The sequence below is a fragment of the Festucalex cinctus genome, chromosome 12 (genome assembly GCF_051991245.1).
Source record: "Festucalex cinctus isolate MCC-2025b chromosome 12, RoL_Fcin_1.0, whole genome shotgun sequence".
Taxonomy (NCBI): domain Eukaryota; kingdom Metazoa; phylum Chordata; class Actinopteri; order Syngnathiformes; family Syngnathidae; genus Festucalex; species Festucalex cinctus.
The window spans coordinates 17,381,623-17,401,364 of NC_135422.1; the positions used below are offsets into that span (position 1 = coordinate 17,381,623).

General features: G+C 43.6%; 1 protein-coding gene across 5 annotated transcripts in view; it reads left to right on the plus strand.

The window, feature by feature from the left end:
* The window catches only part of alms1 (ALMS1 centrosome and basal body associated protein), a 49,487-nt gene that overhangs the window by 19,956 nt on the left and 9,789 nt on the right, over window positions 1–19,742 (plus strand). The window contains exons 1-10 of one of the 5 annotated variants that reach the window (XM_077539388.1): window positions 9,546–9,757; window positions 10,809–10,958; window positions 11,043–11,163; window positions 11,298–11,719; window positions 12,805–12,971; window positions 13,488–13,650; window positions 16,875–17,468; window positions 17,561–17,676; window positions 18,718–18,956; window positions 19,046–19,482. In XM_077539388.1, the coding sequence (XP_077395514.1) occupies window positions 10,847–10,958; window positions 11,043–11,163; window positions 11,298–11,719; window positions 12,805–12,971; window positions 13,488–13,650; window positions 16,875–17,468; window positions 17,561–17,676; window positions 18,718–18,956; window positions 19,046–19,482 (2,371 nt within the window). In that variant the 5' untranslated portion in view covers window positions 9,546–9,757; window positions 10,809–10,846. Of the gene's footprint in view, window positions 1–9,545; window positions 9,758–9,881; window positions 10,198–10,808; window positions 10,959–11,042; window positions 11,164–11,297; window positions 11,720–12,804; window positions 12,972–13,487; window positions 13,651–16,874; window positions 17,469–17,560; window positions 17,677–18,717; window positions 18,957–19,045; window positions 19,483–19,742 lie in introns of those variants that run through there. The other 4 variants (XM_077539390.1, XM_077539386.1, XM_077539387.1 and 1 more) reach the window with 4 other exon arrangements.

The following is a 19,742-nucleotide window of genomic DNA, read 5'->3' on the forward strand; positions in this document are numbered from 1 at the left end:
ACCCTAGTCATAACAGTAAGCATAACCCTTGCATGACCCAGGTCATGACAGAAGTTGGGGCAATTGTAACTGAAGTTACCACTATCATGATAGTTTATACCACAAACTATGATCCCAAAAAACACTTTAATATAATTTCAAACTCATCTTGGACCATTAAAAATATATCGCTGCCAGATGAGTGAAATGCGAGGTTTGATAGGGGGAAAAAATGTGAGTAGTATGACATAGCTACAACAAAGCTAAACAGCATTGTAGCTTGGAGTCATATTTATGTCGACGAGGGAGAAAAAAAGCTCCACTAAGCAGTTAAACAGCAAAACATCAACAACAAAAAAAGCGCATGTGCAGTTAATATGTGCATATTGGTGGGTTAAGCCAGTCGACATTGTATGAGGCGGTCCTGTCACTAACGCTTATCTCCACGCCCGCCTCCCAGGACTCCTCCAAATGGCTGAATAATACATGAAATTATGTAATGCAAATGGAGGCTTCATCATCTCCTCGAACCCAACAGACACACCCCCCCCCCCCCCCAGCCCCCCCCCCCCCCCCGTCCCCTAACCTCCTGCCTGCTTGTTTGCCTGTCGAGCGTGCACCGCAGGGCCAGACAAAAACAGTGGGGGACGCCCCCGAGCAGGAACAAAATAAAAGGGTGGAGATAAAAACCCAAAGTATGCAGCAAATATTCTCTAAAAGTGAAGCGCTGTAAATACTTTGCGGATGCACTGAGTGCTTCACTTTTTCTGTTTTTCTGGTGTTATTTCCAAGTGGAATATTTTTTTCTTTATCAAAATTGTACAGTACACACAACTACATAAGTGTATTCCCGCCACAAAAGAGAAAAAAAAAAATCAATATCAATTAAGTTTCTTCTTATAACGTAATAGATTTCACATTTTAACATGACAAGTTTTAATTTAGAAAGTGATCAATTTCATCTTTTGATGCAATAAATTTCTGATTTTAATGTGATAAATTTCACGTTTCATATTACAATTATTACAATATGATTCATTTCACGTGTTGACACGACAAATTTCTCGTTTTAATGTGACAAGATTAACGTAAATTTGAACATTTCTCATTTTAACGTGATAAATTTCACATTATAATGTGATAAATTGCATGCCGTAGCAAGTTATCTGTTTTAACGTGATAAATTTCACACTTTGATGCAATATATTTCACATTTTAACTCATTCACTCCCAGCCATTTTGACTGAAGCAACTCCCTTCGCTCTCGGCTGGTTTACTGGATTTTGACTGATTTTGCAAGGCCCACACAATATTGTGTTCTATTGCTATCAAAAAAAAAAAGAAGATGAGTTTCCTATTTCATCAGAAAAAAAGTATATTTTTATCTGTTTCAGTTTTGCAGCAATGAGGATTAGAATATGGCCAAGTTTCATCATTATTCACAAATCTATATAGAACTGTGGGGGAATTCAGCTTGTTTTCAACATGGCCCTGGTTGATTTCTTATACTCTGCTGCCACCTGCTGGCTGTTTTTGTAATTACTACTATTTTTTTTCACCCATTCACTGCTGTTGAGAGGCTGCATCAAAGCTACGCTCTCGCATTAAAAAAAAAAGAAGAAAAAAAAGAAAAAGTGTCTTTGGGACACTTAAAACATTTCAAATAGAACATATTTAAACGTTTTTGGGAGCAATGAGTTAATGCAATGTCATTTGTAATGTGATAAATTTCACAGTTTGACATGATAAATTTAAAATGTTAGCGTAATAAATAGCACTTTATAACGTTTCACGTTTTAACTTTGTAATCACTGCAGCATTTAGCAAAACAAAAATGTTTACACCATTTCTGTCCGTCAAATTCTAAACCCGCGCGTCATGTGACAGCGCCAACTACTGGCCTGGTTTATTCATGACATTGTTTTTTCCATATTTTAAAATTTGAACTGAGATCGGTTTGATGATTGTAATTAAGACATGAAAAAAACATTATAAAACGTAGCCAAAAAAGCATTTCTTCTTCTATGGTGTAAAATCAAGGTGGCTCATCTCCACTAGCACGTTTATTCATGTTCATGTTTAATTCAGACATTCTTTTCACATTTTTTTTCCCACATTTTTGTTCTCGAGGAGTGGAAGAAGGGTTCACACTGAATTCTATACCCACACGTGAAATCAACTTGGCATGCACATTGAAGCATTACTTTTTCTTTTTTTTAAAAAAAACAACAACTGGCATGGCATTTCTTCTTCTATGACATAAAATCATCGTAGCTAATTTCCACTGGCAGTTTAATTTGAAATGAGTTTCAGTTTAATTAAGACTGACATCGTCAACTACTGGCCTGGCATACACATTATAGCATATTTAATATACATTTTGATTGTTTTGACAAGGTTATCATTGGGACCCTGAAAAAAAAAAAAGAAAAACACACAAAAAAGCAATACTAATTTTTCCCCTTAAGTGAGGCTAAACTGTTGTGGAGCCTTGTGAATGGCGTTAATTGCCCCCAAAGATGACGGCAGATGAAAGTCTCAGGTCTCTTCACGCCACTTCAAAAGCAGACAAAGGATCTTTTTTTATTTTTTTTCATTTTTACACAAAGGAACTACACTCTCTTAATCTTTTTTTCCCCATGGTGTTTAATCTTCAGATTCACTTGCATTATTCACGCTTTCGTCCACTTTTTGTTGGGCTTTTAACACCCGGAGGATTAAATGGCTGTAGCGGAAATGATTGTTTGTGCTCTTCTTCCGGCCCGTTACCTCCCCTATTTTGGAGGTTTTCGCCTCCTGATTCGAGAGAGAAAAGAATAGAAAAATCAATACAAGTCCCATTACGTGGCACTGGCAATGCCATGTTATTGCCATCTTTTGCTAGTGACGATAATATACCTTGGCCATTGGTGGTGTTTAGTCTCCTATTTCTCCACTAAAAAAAGAGAATTGTGTCTATGACCCAATATTTACGGACCTGAGTGTATATTCAAACAAAAAATTGCACAGAAACGGCATCCAAGAAGCTAAAACAACACAAATTACTAAGTCAGTAAAGCTATATATTTATTTTTATTTTTTGCTGATGGATGCTTGTAAAACGATGTCGATAAAGACGAGGAGTTTCTCAGTTTGCCTGCGACAGAGATTCAAGCTCTTTTCAATCCGGCAAGGCCCAAAAAAAAAGAACAAAAAAAAACAAAACAACATCAAGCATGTGAACTCCGTGTAAACCCGAACATTGCATGGACATGTTGTCTATATTTAATCTGATCTGATTGTTTGGCTTACTCAGAAAGAGGGTTAAAAAAAAAAAAGCAAGGCAGATAAGTGGTGAGGGGTGGCAGAAACAACTCAAGTACAGTAAGCCCTCACCAAAACAATCAAGTAGCAACCTGAACCAAGTCGGGTTTCTACAAGGCATAACATGTGTGCGTGTGTCTGTGGGGGGTACATATATATATATATATATATATATATATATATATATATACTTGGTGGAGGTCTGATTGATGGGTTAAAAAAAAAAAAAGGCAAAAATGTGCAAGGAAGCGCAAACTCTCCGCATCTCCAGCCGTGATGAAATGAAAACGGTAATTGTCTCATTGAGAAATTGAGCTTCCCCTTTTTAACATGTGGCAGAAGCGCAAAACCCAATTAGGGGATTAATTGCTTGGCTTCCATTGTCCTCGGCGGCATCAAAAGTGGACAGATGAATGGTCACCTCGTCTTTTGTTCGGAAAGAGATTGACTCGGGCAATCAGCTGTGGCCTTTTTTTTTTTTTTTTTTTCCCAACAAAGACCTCCCTGCTGATTAAACCGTGCCCCCCTCTTCTGTGTCGCCTGCGTAATATACGATGCATATGTATGAAGGTCAATGTCAGGGAAACACACTCGAGTGGCTTGCAGAAATGTCTGAACGGTCAAAACTATGCTAATGCTAATGCTAACGAGTACAGTATTCGATTACTAAAAGCAAACAAGCAGCAGGTTGCTGCGGGTGTCTTGTTCAAAGGCTTCTACATTTTTCCCAATATAGTTTTTTTATGCTTGCCTCAAGTTTGTGAGCTTTTTTTATGTTTCATGAATTGTTTTGATTTATTTTGTAATATTTGTGTAAATGTTGGCCTAATTTGTGTATATTCTCAAACATGTTTTTTTTTGTTTAACAAGTATTAATATCCCACTGCACACCACAGGATAATCACGCAGGATCATCAAAGGTTTGATTGCAAGGGGTAAAAACGAAATACTCAAATTAGACCCGATAATTGGTATGTGCGCACTTCTCTTTAGCCGTTGTCAGGATTGGGGAGGGAAAAAAAATCCCTTTTAACACAACACACACCACAAGATAATCGCTTATGATTATCAAATGCTTCTAATACATAATTGTTCCTTTGAGCAGTTTCACTCCTTGGCATTCAAACTCAGCAAACACAGAAAGGTTTTACGAGCAATTTAATCTGGATTGTTTTCCATTTCCATTACAGTAATGTCTCATTTCTCGTGAGGGTTTCGTTCCAGTCCACCACTGCATTATATGACATCTGTGAAATCGCGCCCAAGCATTTATGGTATTAGCTTCGTGCATACCCTTCATCATCATCAACCAGTACAGTATATGCATGTGCGGGTGCAGTTATTATTTCTGTCCACTCGGGGTCGCTATCCACATATTCTACACCGTCAAGAGTGACTACATGTATGCCGTTAAAAGGCGGCGGATCTGTATAAAGCTTACTTACTTACTTACTTAACATCGTTCTTTTTAACAGAAATATGCACTTGCATATACAATTAAAAAAAAATCCGCCATGCACCAAACTTTCAATAAGTGAACCATGATGTAAAGTCCCTGAAATTCTTGTGAAGAAAATTTGTTTTATGAGCACTCCAGAATGTTTTAGTGTGTTAGCTAAAAGATTAACTTTGTTGAGTTCCATCTCGCTTACCTCGCCATGTTTCCTTCCGGCTAAAATGTCAGCTTATATATTGAAATAATAGCAACGTAATTGTCACAACATTGTAAATCTTCTCATTGTTGCCAAGGGGAAGTTGGGGGTGGGTGAACTGCCACCACATGGGGTGAAAACGAGCCGTTTTTTTTTTTTTTTTTTTTTAAACCACATCAGGGCAAAATAACATCCCACTCAATCGTGATTTACGACAGGAGACACTTGGAATAAAATCTCACAGTTTTTTAAAACGGTGCACTTCCTACACTGTCGGAATGTGCTTCCTCGAATGCAGATAATCGCGAGGTAACAGTCGGTATTTGAGGCACTCCACCTGTGGAAATTGCTTTTTACCATATTATGGCATATACACAATGTTAGGGAATTTCCCAGTTAATAATAAAAATACACACACACACACACACACAGCATTTTCTCCAAGTCCAACATATTTTTACTCAAAACATTCACATTTAAAAGCTAAATTTTCCAAATGAAAATGTATTTTCATATGAAAAAAATAAAATAAAAAATATATATATATATATTTATTTATTTTTTACATTTTGAAAAAAAAATATGAAATGCAATTTTTAACTCAAAACGAACAAGCATTTCTTGAACTCCAACTTTTAAACTCAAAAATCTCAAATGAAAAGCACAATGCTGGTATTAATAATCACAGCATTTTTACAGTACTGTACATTATTTACTCAAAATAGCGTGGTTGTTTTTCACTTGCGAAATGTGAGCTTTTTCAAAATGAAATGGAACGTCCATCCATCCATCCATCCATTCTTCCGCTTATCCGGGGTCGGGTTGCGGGGGCAGCAGCTTCAGGAGGGAGACCCAGACTTCCCTCTCCCCAGCCACTTCAACCAGCTCCTCCGGTGGGATCCCAAGGCGTTCCCAGGCCAGCCGAGAGACATAGTCTCTCCAGCGTTTCCTGGGTCGTCCCCGGGGCCTCCCATCGGTGGGACATGACCGGAACACCTCCCCAGGGAGGCGTCCAGGAGGCATCCGAACCAGATGCCCGAGCCACCTCAGCTGGCTCCTCTCAACGCGGAGGACCAGCGGCTCGACTCTGAGTCCCTCCCGGATGACCGAGCTTCTCACCCTATCTCTAAGGGAGAGCCCGGAAACCCTGCGGAGGAAACTCATTTCGGCCGCTTGTATCCGGGATCTCGTTCTTTCGGTCACGACCCACAGCTCGTGGCCATAGGTGAGGGTCGGAACGTAGATCGACCGGTAAATCGAGAGCTTTGCCTTTTGGCTCAGCTCTTTCTTTACCACGACGGACCGATAGAGAGTCCGCATCACTGCAGACGCTGCACCGATCCGCCTGTCGATCTCCCGCTCCATCCTACCCTCACTCGTGAACAAGACCCCAAGATACTTGAACTCCTCCACTTGGTGCAGGATCTCATCCCCGACTCGAAGACGACACTCCACCCTTTTCCGACTGAGGACCATGGTCTCGGATTTGGAGGTGCTGATCCTCATCCCAACCGCTTCACACTCGGCTGCGAACCGCCCCAGTGAGAGTTGGAGATCCCGGCTTGATGAAGCCAACAGCACCACATCATCTGCAAAGAGCAGAGATGCAATGCTGAGGCCACCAAACCGGAACCCCTCAACGCCTTGGCTGCGCCTAGAAATTCTGTCCATAAAAGTTATGAACAGAATCGGTGACAAAGGGCAACCTTGGCGGAGTCCGACCCTCACCGGAAACAAATCCGACTTACTGCCGGCAATGCGGACCAAACTCTGGCAACGGTCGTACAGGGACCGAACACTCCCGAAGCACCCCCCACAGGACTCCCCGAGGGACACGGTCGAACGCCTTCTCCAAATCCACAAAACACATGTGGACTGGTTGAGCGAACTCCCACGCCCCCTCAAGGATCCTGCTGAGGGTGTAGAGCTGGTCCACTGTTCCACGGCCAGGACGAAAACCACACTGCTCCTCCTGAATCCGAGATTCGACCTCCCGACGGACCCTCCTCTGCAGCACCCCCGAATAGACCTTACCAGGGAGGCTGAGGAGTGTGATCCCTCTGTAGTTGGAGCACACCCTCCGGTCCCCCTTCTTAAAAAGGGGGACCACCACCCCGGTCTGCCAATCCAGAGGCACTGTCCCCGATGTCCACGCGATGTTGTAGAGGCGTGTCAACCACGACAGCCCCACAACATCCAGAGTCTTTAGGAACTCCGGGCAGATCTCACCCACCCCCGGGGCCCTGCCGAGGAGCTTTCCAACCACCTCTGTGACTTCGACCCCAGAGATAGGAGAACCCACCTCAGAGTCCCCAGACTCTGCTTCCTCAAAGGAAGACGTGTCGGTGGAATTGAGGAGGTCTTCGAAGTATTCCCCCCACCGCTTCACGACGTCCCGAGCCGAGGTCAGCAGCACCCCATGGCCACTATACACAGTGTTAATGGTGCACTGCTTTCCTCTCCTGAGACGCCGGATGGTGGACCAGAATTTCCTCGAAGCCGTCCGGAAGTCGTTTTCCATGGCCTCACCAAACTCCTCCCATGTCCGAGTTTTTGCCTCAGCAACAGTCGAAGCCGCGTTCCGCTTGGCCATCCGGTACCTGTCAGCTGCCTCCGGAGTCCCACAGGCCAAAAAGGCCCGATAGGACTCCTTCTTCAGCTTGACGGCATCCCTTACCGCTGGTGTCCACCAGCGGGTTCGAGGATTGCCGCCGCGACAGGCACCGACCACCTTACGGCCACAGCTCCGATCGGCCACCTCAACAATGGAGGCGCGGAACATGGCCCATTCGGACTCAATGTCCCCCGCCTCCCCCGAAACAAGGGAGAAGCACTGCCGGAGGTGGGCATTGAAACTCTTTCTGACAGGGGATTCCGCCAGACGTTCCCAGCAAACCCTCACAATACGTTTGGGTCTGCCAGGTCGGACTGGCATCTTTCCCCACCATCGGAGCCAACACACCACCAGGTGGTGATCAGTTGACAGCCCCGCCCCTCTCTTCACCCGAGTGTCCAAAACATGCGGCCGCAAGTCCGATGACACGACTATAAAGTCGATCATCGAACTGCGGCCTAGGGTGTCCTGGTGCCAAGTGCACATATGGACACCCTTATGTTTGAACATGGTGTTCGTTATGGACAAACCGTGACGAGCACAGAAGTCCAATAACAGAACGCCGCTCGGGTTCCGATCAGGGGGACCGTTCCTCCCAATTACGCCCCTCCAGGTCTCACTGTCATTCCCCATGTGAGCGTTGAAATCCACCAGCAAGACGAGGGAGTCCCCAGGGGGAGCGCTCTCCAGCACACCCTCCAAGGACTCCAAAAAGGGTGGGTACTCTGAACTGCTGTTTGGTGCATATGCACAAACAACAGTCAGGACCCGTCCCCCCACCCGAAGGCGGAGGGATGCTACCCTCTCGTCTACCGGGGTGAACCCCAACGTACAGGCGCCGAGCCGGGGGGCAATAAGTATGCCCACACCTGCTCTGCGCCTCTCACCGTGGGCGACTCCAGAGTGGAAGAGAGTCCAACCCCTCTCGAGAGGACTGGTATCAGAGCCCAAGCCGTGTGTGGAGGCGAGTCCGACTATGTCTAGTCGGAACTTCTCGGCCTCACACACCAGCTCGGGCTCCTTCCCTGCCAGAGAGGTGACATTCCATGTCCCGAGAGCCAGCTTCTGTAGCTGGGGGTCGGTCCGCCAAGGTCTCCCCTTGGCTGCCACCCCGCCTACATTGCACCTGACCCCTTTGGCCCCTCCCACCGGTGGTGAGCCCGTGGGAAGGGGGACCCACATTTCCTCTTCGGGCTGTGCCCGACCGGGCCCCATGGGTGCAGGCCCGGCCACCAGGCGCTCGCCAGCGAGCCCCACCTCCAGGCCTGGCTCCAGAGGGGGGCCCCGGTGACCCGCGTCCGGGCAAGGGAAACGTGCCTCTATTAATCTCATTCATCATAAGGGTCTTCTGAGCCGTGCTTAGTCTGGCCCCTCACCTAGGACCTGTTTGCCATGGGTGACCCTGCCAGGGGCATAAAGCCCCAGACAACATAGCTCCTAGGATCATTGGGACACGCAAACCCCTCCACCACGTTAAGGTGCCGGCTCACAGAGGGGGAAATGGAACGTTTGACTTCAAAATGAATGAAGACGTGGGGAGAAGCTGCCCCCTTGAGGCGCTTGACACTAAAAAAAAGTCAATCAAAATACACAAACACACGTGCAGTTTATCTAGCTAGTCTCAAAGATTTGCAAGACTAAAACATGCACAAATAAACCCCTCTTCTAATGAATTAAAGGATTATATATTGTCGAGTAGAATAACACAGTTAAACATGAATATCGTGTGTGAAGATTTATTTATTTTATTTTTTTGCAACACACAAAAATTACAATAGCCACTCTCTAGGATTACATACCAATAAGTGAAACAATAGTTGACTATACATGTTTGAATTTTTTTTTAGAAATGATGCAGATTTACGCACGCGCAGTATCGATTGTTCTCCGTCTGTGGGGTGATGCGAGCTCACTACCGCCATCTCTCGCTTTGGAGTACAATGAGCACAGAATTGAAAAACGTTTTCGGAAGAAAAACAACAGAATCCAATAGGAACTACAAACATTATGGGGCAATGGCTGATATTTGCTTATATTGCGGTCAGGTTGTTAGCATCTACGAGCTTTTAACCTACTTGCAAACCCAATTAGCAACGCTGCTTGGATACCGTAGGCGGAGTCAGGAAGCGCGCGCATTGTGGCGGAAATACAAAAAAAAAAAAAAAAAACCCTGCCGGCTGTCATCGCATCAAATGTGTGCTATTCAGAGGTAATTGTATAGCTTGTATCGCAAATTATATTTCGTGTACTTTTTAACTTACTTTATTTGGCCTGTGTCCTGTCCTTTCGTCGTGTGTTTGCCCAAACGAGCTACACACAACGCAGCCGTATTAGGCGTGCCAGCTTTCAAGCTAGCTTGCTGTGTTAGCCTAACCGCGTTAGTTATTTAGGTGACGCGTATAGACTACAGAGGACTGGCCTCTTTTGAAGTCATCAAATCGCATTTAGTGGCGCAAAGTCGACACCTGAGCGATTGTCATCACAGTCGTTAGTTGGCTCGGTTCGCCAGCTAGTTGGGGTTAGCAACCTGTTGCTATTTGGCAAAATTGTTAGTGACTCGTTTAAAAAGAGCGCTTTTGGCCACTTCATGCTTCTTTTGGGCGTTTTGGCCCCGCTTCTCTGATATTATGAATACACGAGACGTCAGCGGTAGGTTGTAGCATTCACACGAATCATGTTAACTCGTCCAGGTAGTCAGTCATCTGACATAGTCAATCACTGTGGAAGACAACAGAATATTCTGGAAGGAGTCGTGGGCTTGGCGCCCTGCGATTGTGTTAGGAACGTTTTACTCATTCCCTCATCGCCATTTAGGACAATAACGAACATCCAGTGCGGATATCTGACAAGGAACACTCTACCGAGCGCACCGTCAATTACGTCATTGCTGTCGCATAATAACAACGTCAGCATAGAATTATGTTTCTTACTCCAAATTACTTAAAAATCCAAACAGTGCACAGAATGTCAGAAGACACTTGAAACAATGTTGTTTGTTTATGTATTTATTTATTTATTTATTATATAGTGAACCTCCTTTGTGATTTTGCTTGCCCAAATAGGCAAGAAAAACTTCCTATTTGTTGTTTTTGAGCTCAGGCTAAACTTAGCAATAACAGTATTTATTTACTCTGTCCCCATATGGTGGTATCTTGTTGAAGTATGCTGGCATGAGTTAAACTTGATTTTTTTCGCAGAGTAGGTAGTGCTTTGCCGCCATTGTGTTGTTACCATATATTTTTGTCTGTGTTGTTTCCCAGCAGGGTGGGAGTCTTCCGAGCTATCTGACGATGAGGACATGAGTGTGTCTTTGGGATCAGCAGCAAGTAAAGTGGATGAAGCAGGAAGTTTGCAGCATGGCAATCATGAGAATGGAAAACTAAAGATCAGTCTTCCACATTCGCAGCTCCGTATGGAAGCTTTTCTTGAAGTTTTCAGTTCTGGTTTTTGTTGATTTTATATGATGAGCTGAAGTTTTTGTGATTATTGTTCAGAATTCCAGGACAGCGCTTTGTCTCCGGCGCTCGCCCTGTTGCCCGCGAACCCCGCCGAAGAAGCCAGTGTGGCAGAATACTCCATATTCCAAAAAAGCAATGCAGAATTTCTTCCTTTAAGGTAAAAAAAAAAAAATAAATGTATTCACTTTGCCACATTTTCACTGCTACTGCTGAAAGGAATGACCCTCGTTGACCATTTTTGATTAATAGTAAATTCATAGCCATTCTTTCTGATTTGTTTTGATTTGTTAGTGCAAGTCTCGACGATTCTGCGGGACACGAGCCTGATGAGGGCTCCTTGTCTCAGCACCCTCTGGCCCAGGAGACCGCGACCTCCGAGGGCGAGACCACTCTAACGCCGCGGGAAGCTGGTACAGTCGGTGAGGCTGCCGAAGTCAGTCACATCACTTCCGGGTCTCGCTGCACCCAACCCGATGCCGCCAGCGAGCTGTTGTACCGACAGCTGCTGTCCCAGAGCACCAAGTCCACTTCGGAAATGTCCGAAGGTGGAACGAGCACGTCAGGATCCACACGAGGCAGCACTGAACAATCAGACCAGGCTTTCTTGCCGCACTCCCAGTCCTCGCCCGGGACTCTGAAACTCCCGGACAAGTCTGCTGTCAAGTCAGGGAGACCCGCAGTCGTCCCCTCCAGCGACGAGATTTCCCAACAAGGTGATTATATTCGAGGTTATGTTTTTTTTTGTTTTTTTGTTTTTTTTAAGGCAGATGTCGATTGTGATATTTGAACTGATTAATCATCAGATTAATTAAACATAAATAATAAAATAACTTCTTTCAACAATAAAGATACGAATGACAGGCAGAGCATTTGACTCTTACTATCAGTGATAATTTCGTTGCCGAAAAATTTTTGTCATAATTTTTGTCACGAGATTTGGTTTTCAGAAACAAATTTCACAAGAAAAAAAAAAAAATAGAAGCCATTCATTGAGACTATAACTAAAATTGACTGAATTTCTTCAATGACTAAAATGAAAATGAAAACAATACAGTGATGAAAATTCACACAATCCAATCAGAAGGATTGAAACAGTTAATTAAATGGGTTTGTTTTAATTCTCTCTATAAAAGTTGAAATGTATGCCTTGATTTGACTTGAAGAAAATATCGACTAAACTGTCAATTTAGTCAGCTAAAACTGCTCTTTATTTTCGTTGACTAAAATTAGATTGAAGCGAAATACAACCAGATGACTAAATTATGACAAAAACTTTAATTGTAGTCAAAAGACTATAACTAAAACTAAATTAAAATGTCTTGTCGAAGTTAACAATGCTTACAATACTTTGTTCTTTAGTATTTAACTTCACAACAGAATCAGCAATTATTTTTTGAGGGGGGTGTTTAAATGTAATTATTTCTTGTCTTATGTTGTAATGCGATAGTGTTAAAAGAAAAATGGCTGATTTTAAGAGAGCTAATATTGGTCAATTAAATCATCTGCATAACAGTGGGAAGAAATACAATACAGTACCATGTTTTCTTAAGCTGGAACACAGGGTCAGCAAATACAATGAAAACAGCAGAGGACCCAGAATCCAACCCTGTAGAACACCATACGACAGTGGTGCAGTGCGGAGCTCAAGGTTTAAAAAAGTGTCGCCTTGATCAATGCCAAGTTTCTTGAGCGGGGGTAGCACCACAGCATGTTTAAATTGTTGTGCGGACCACACCCGAAGACGGACTTGCTGATCATAATGGCCAAGATCGATTTATGTTTTTATTTTTGATTTCAGTTGACGATGCCGACGTGTCACTGGATTCCGACGCCACGGCGCATTGCAAGTTGGCAGCATCCTCTTCTTTCGTCAGCTTGGAGGTCGATAACTACGCCCCCTACTGGACATCCCAGCCCAGCACGCCGTCCAAACAGGCAGACCTCAACATCGAAGATAGGATTCCGGTACGTGAAAACTAAAAAAATGGTGTTCTCTTCGATATGGAGACCAGGGTGTCGGCAGGTTATTCGCGGGGGAAAGGAACCGAGACCTACTGCAAATAGTGCACAAAAAAAAAAAAAAACACAAGTAATTGACGCCCACCCTGGAGGATTTCAAATCATGAAGCCATTTATTTTTTAGGGTAATATTGGAAATGATAAAGTGTGTAAAGTACCTCAGCCAATCAAAAGCCATTCTCCAGACTGCCCCAGCTTTAAAGGGGACGGGGCGAGCAGTAGTTCATTTGCATAATTATGCAGTAAGACTTGGCTGTTTTGTCCAAAGCACGTCAGTCAGGCATACACATGGCAACTGTTTTTAAATAGTGTTCAGTATCTCTCATTTAAAAGGGAGTTAAATGAAAATGGCAAAAAATTGAAGGCCATTAAAAGGCTTGACAATTTTCTTCCTGGCTTAAGAGAGATCAAAGCGCGTCAGCGTAACAATTCTGACGTGTGCTCCGTTTTTCCACTTCCTAGTTGTACCTTCAAAACCTAGGCATTGACCAGTCGCCCGCCGACATCTTGACCCCGTTTGCACCCAGGGGACCAATCAGGGAGCCGGAATTCTCACCCACCGATCTCAGTACTATCAAGGATTCTCCGGGGGGAACGCCGATGAAGAGCGTCCCATCATCTGAAGGTAGACAAAGTGGTTTTCCTGTCTCAATAACATCACTTCTGCATGACCACTGTTCTCATACCGTGAAGATGAATATCTTCCCGTCCCTCGTGGTTTTTCTTCAAACCGGCAGGTCCCGATCTCGTGTGTCTTTTTATATTAGCTGCTTGATGTCAAGTCCCTTTATTCTTCGAACCACTTGCAGTTACATAACCTGCATGCCACTCGTTGCAAGTCTCAAATTGAACAACAGAGGGCACAGTAACCATATTACATTCGTCACTGTTAGACTCACACAAGGTCTTTTTAATGGCCGTTACAATCATGAACTTAAAACTTGCAACTAGACTTCACATCGATCTGATGGACTGAATCTAGATTGGCCAATATTTATGCAAAATTGATGGTCGACTGTAATGGTAAATGGCGCTTTTCCACCTTAAAGGCCCTCAAATCGCTTTACATTCGCCTACCCATTCACTTACTGATGTCCCAGCATTAGGAGCAAGACCTTCAAAGTTCCAACATCTGCCGAAAAAATCGGCCAATTGGGCTGATTATTTTCCCCTTAAAACGTTATAATCGAAGAAAGCTGAAGTTTCCAACGCTGTGAAAGTACCCTGAATGTACCATGGCCAACTGAATGGCAACCAATCTTCATGCATTTTTTTTGTTTTTGTTTCTTTAATGTTAGAGAAAGAGATGTTGTAAAGATTTAAACATTATATGTTCTATTTTGTTTATCATCGTTTTTTGGATTTTAGTAATTTTTTCCCCCAATGCATTTCAATTGAAAATATTCCATCTCTATCTAGTCATAAGAATTCTGTCAACATAGGAGTACTGGATTGGTCAACCCTGTGTGAGGAAGACCATTTATTTTATTCCACTGTGACGGATAAGCTGTTAAGTGAAATTAATTTACCAAGAGAAGCTATTGTGTGTGATCGGAGTGTGTGAAAATACATCACATAAGAAGGAAATATGTCAAATGTATGATGATATTGTGAAGGCTCTTTATGAAGCTGGCATGTACCTCCATAAATGTAAAAATAAGGGGTATAAAGCCAGGCCTGGGTGGAATAAATATGTAGCAGGATATTATGCTGAGGCTTGTGAAGCTACTCGAGCTTGGGCTAGGGCAGGTCGGCCAAGACAAGGGCCAGTATACGAGCAGAAGAAGCAAACTAATGCAAGGTATAAGTATGCTATACGTTTTATTTGTAGAAATGAGCAGACATTGAGGGCTGACTCTTTGGCGGAGAAGCTTTTAAAGAATAATGCTATTGACTTCTGGAAAGAAGTAAAAGTTGTTAATAATAGTAAGATAATTTTACCCAGTACTATCGAAGGAATATCTGGATCTGATAATATTGTAGCTCTCTGGCAAAAGCATTATAGTACCTTATTTAATTGCATTCTGAGTGAACCATACAGAGTGGATTATGTTGATTATAATGAGTCCTTAGTGATTACGTCACAAGAAGTGTCTGAGGCAATTACCTCTCTGCCAAATGATAAAGTGAGTGGCATGGACCAGGTTTCTGCTGAACATCTTAAATATGCTAGTAAGAGGTTGGCTCCTCTTCTTGCTTTATGCTTTACAAGCCTCTTGTTCCATGGCCTTCTTCCAGATTCGATGTTGTCTGTTATGTTCGTGCCGGTTATCAAGGATAAAACCGGAAAAGTGGGCAGCCTTGATAATTATAGGCTGATAGCACTAGCCAGTGTACTGTCTAAAGTGCTGGAAAAAATCTTGCTGCTCAGGCTGAAAGACTTCATAAAAACTATGGATAATCAATTTGGTTTTAAAGGTAAACACAGTACAGATATGTGTATTTATGCTTTAAAGGAAATTATAAACCAGTATAAAAGTAATAATTCCTCTGTCCTTTTGAGCTTTATAGATGCTTCTAAAGCATTTGATCGAATTAATCATAGCAAATTATTTGAAAAATTGGATCGGAGAGGTGTGCCTAAATACTTGCTGAGGATCCTGGTATACTGGTATGGCCATCAAACTATGCAAGTAAAATGGGGGAGTAGCGTCTCGGCCCCATTTGGTGTTAGTAATGGGGTGAGGCAAGGGGGAATTCTTTCCCCACTACTATTTAATGTATATATGGATGACCTCTCCCAACAGTTGGGGGCCTGCAAAACTGGTTGTATGATTGGAAATTTATTAGTAAACCATATTATGTATGCAGATGATTTGGTGATTTTTACTCCCAGCAGTGCAGGTCTCCAACAGATGCTAAATAAATGTTCAGAGTATGGGGTATATCATGATATTAAATATAATGCTACTAAGAGTGTAGTAATGATTTGTCGAACAAAAGAGGATAAACATCTTAATTTTCCAACTTTCAGGCTTCTGAATAATGATCTTTTACTCTGTGATAAAGTCAGGTATCTTGGCCATTTCTTTACAGACAAAATGTCCGATGACGAAGATATTTGTAGGCAGCGCCGGGTTTTATATGTACAGGCAAATATGCTTAGACGTACATTTTATGCGTGTACTAAGGAGGTGAAGCTGTCACTGTTCAGAGCATACTGTACTCCTCTGTATAGGGCCCATCTGTGGTTAAATTATACCCAAACTAGTTTACAAAAAATCAAGATAGCCTATAATGATGCACTGAGAGTATTACTAAATAGACCTCGATGGTCTAGTGCAAGTGAAATGTTTGTAATTGAAAGGGTTAACACATTGCAGGCAACATTGAGAAATTTGATGTTTAAATTTGTCTGTCGGCTAAATGATTCGAATAATGAAATTATTGTCCATTTGTCAAACATCTATCGAAGTACTATACAATATCAGTCCCAGTTCTGGAAACATTGGTACTGTTGTCTTTTATATAATGTTTCTTAGTGTATATTGATATGTATGTATTTTTGCTTTTATTTTTTATTGGTGTGTGTGTGTTTGGATTTTGAGTCTGTAATAAAACTTCATCATCATCAATTTGATTTGATTTTGAGTCATTGGCTTACGATTTTAATTCTGTAGTTTGCAATTCACTTGGCGGCAGTTTGCAGGCAAATTTCAGAGGGAATCCAAAATGAGCCTTAACGTCATACGACTCACACAGAATGACCCTCACTGGCCAGGAGGGGAATCGAGTCAGAGGATTTGCTGGAGAGGAAGATTGGAGTGCATTGATGGATTGATATTTTGAATCATCTTTCGTAGACTATGTGATGTTCTTCATCCCTAATAAATTATTATTTCATTCCAGCTGGAAGCCCTCCTAAAGTTGAGCTATCGGACTCTAGCACGTCGTTACCTCTCAGCCAGGATGGCCTTCCTGTAGCCACTTCACTACCGGGGCAGACTGTGACATCATCATCATCATCGGCCACCGACACCCACCAGCTGGCCCCTGACCCCCATGAAGGAGACCCGCGTTCCCCCACTCTCCATAATCCCCAGTCAGCTCAGATTTCAGGTCCCCGAGCTCGCACCTCGCTGTTTGTGATCCGGTCGCCATCTTGTTCGGAGAAACCCGGAGAAGGTCCCGCCCGCCGGGGTAGCGTGAGCCCGTCGGCAAAGGACACAGTCCAGGACACAATTTCGCCCCGGCGGGCCGAGCCGGAAGGCTGCAGCGCCACGCCTCAGTTGCCGCTAACCGCCAGACCGTCGACCGCTATGGACGACCAGGAGCCCGCCTCGCTACCGGCCGGTCTCGGGCCAGTCCCGGAAGACCCGGAGGAACAGTCGGCGATGAGCGACGACAGCGGTCAGAGTTCGCTGACCGTCAGGGTAGCCAAGCTGCTGCAGGGCGAATCATCGGCTGCTGGCATCTCGGTCCAGGACGACCCCAACCACAAAAGTGAGACCCCTAATAGCCGCTTCAAAAGCAAAATGGAAGACTTTTCAGGCATAGACTCATGTTAGACATCATAAAATGTGTTTGCCATGCAGAGCTCTTCATCCTAAAACTGTCGGAAGGGCGTTTTGACTCACTGGAGTTGGACGAAGAGGATCGGCGACGCATCGAAGAGATCAAGGCGGCGATGCTCTTGAACAACTTTGTGACGGTGAGGACATGCGCGGGGTCGCCGTGGTTGCAAATCACTGCAATTTGACAGTCACACTTTTGAGCGCAGCAAAATAGTGCAGAAAAAAAATACAAATTAGCTTCACTTTTAACTCATTTGCTCCCATAAACGTATAAATACGTTCTATTTTAAATGTAACTGAGCCAAAGACATATTTATACGTTTTTTTTTTTTGTGTTTTTTTTTTAATTCTGTAGCATACAGAAGGTTTTGATGCAGCCTCTCAACTGCAAAGAACGTTTGAAGAAATGGTAGTTATTACACAAACGGCAGAGAACGGTGGTAGCAGAGAATAAGGGATCAACTGGGGCCATGTTGATGAAAGAAGAGACTTGAATCTTTCTTCTGGGTGGGTCTATATTTTTATAGCAATCAAACACAATAATCTGTGGGCCTTTCGAAATCAGTCAAAATCCAGTAAACAGCCGGGAGTGAAGGGGATTGTTTGTGTGAAAATGGCTGGGAGTGAATGAGTTAAAAAGGTTGAGCTACTCCAAGCATTTTTTGTTCCCAATCTCACTTTTTAAATAATAATATAATTCATCAAACAGTTTTTACTGGCCTCTGATTTCAAAATTAGTTATTTTTTAATTTTATGTAATATGGGGTGATCAAATATTTGGGTTCACAGTAGGGCTGGGTGATAATAGTCAAAGAATAAAATCTTTGATTTTTTTCACCAAATATTCGAGTACCGGTAATCACTTTTTTCCGTGCCCATCCTTACTTAGTAGTATGTTGTTTTTTTCAAGTTATATGAAGAAATTGTGAATGTAGTAGTTAAACTCCCCTTTTGGCATTTGCACGTTGCAAAGTTTTTCATTTCACAATTTAAATGAATTCCAATGGGTTAAGTGTAACTTTTATGTCACTTTGATATGCAAATCAGGTCTGCGTAGTTGGCCGACGTCGTTGCAGGTAACGTTTGAGAGTGTCGTGTTGACCAACTTTTGCAGTGCGCCCGAATGCATCATTCCTTCTTTCTTCATGACATCATCACCTTGCGGCCCCCCTTCGTAGAGCGAGAGCAGCACAGACACGGATAGCACGGCGGCATCCAGTGCGACGGCGGCGGCAGGGCTGGCGCCCCTTTCGGACAAGTCGGATGTCCTTCGGGAAGCTGACCACGCCCGCGCAGAGGCTCACGTGCGGAAGCTCGCCGACGTCAAAGCGCACACGTCCATCACGATCGCCGCCCGTAAGCGCCCTGCGGCCTCTTCCCCGCTGCAGGCCCAGCTGGACACCCCAACCGTATGCAAGTACGCAATTTAATTTCATTACCGGCATCACTCATTGTGGTAAAAAAATAAGATACAATAAAAGTCATTTTGTGATGAGAAACGTGTAGAAATCCTGAAGACAGGAAGTCATCGCTGGCGGAAGAAGGAAGCGCGAACGTGATGGAAGCGGAGGAGCAGGATGGCGAGAAGGAGACATCCGTCCAGCGTCACGTGGCCGAGGACACCACCGTCCCGTTCGGTCACATGTCGCGCGCCCACCTCACTCTCTCGCCAAAACCTCCTCAGCTCGCCCCCCGAGCTGCCGCCTCCTCCTCCTCCTCCTCCTCCTCCTCCTCTTCGTCGGTCGAGCCCCCCGACGACAAGTTCGTCCCACTGAGGCGCTCCTCGCCCGTCGTCAGCAGCACGGATGAGGGCGTCGGCCTGTCCAGTCCCCCGCCCAAGTGGGACGACAGCAGATGCGCGACATCTGCTCTAGCTCCTCCCCCTAATCATCATCAGTCTGTCACAGGCAACGCTATGAGGAGCTACACACCTGAAACACCAGGTAGAATTATTATTACCATATCCTTTGTTAAAAGTGTTTAGTAGTTATGTTTTTACTGGGGAAAAAATGTATGAGCATTTTTTTTATACAATGTTTTGATTGGTACGCGAAAAAAAACAGTAAAAGTTACTGAATGTTGTCAGGATTTGGTTCAAGAAAGATAAAGATAACTCATTTTAATTTTAAAGCACTTTAAAACAACTATCAATGCGTTACAAAATTATGTAGTAAAATGCAATTATTAATATCAATCACGAGTT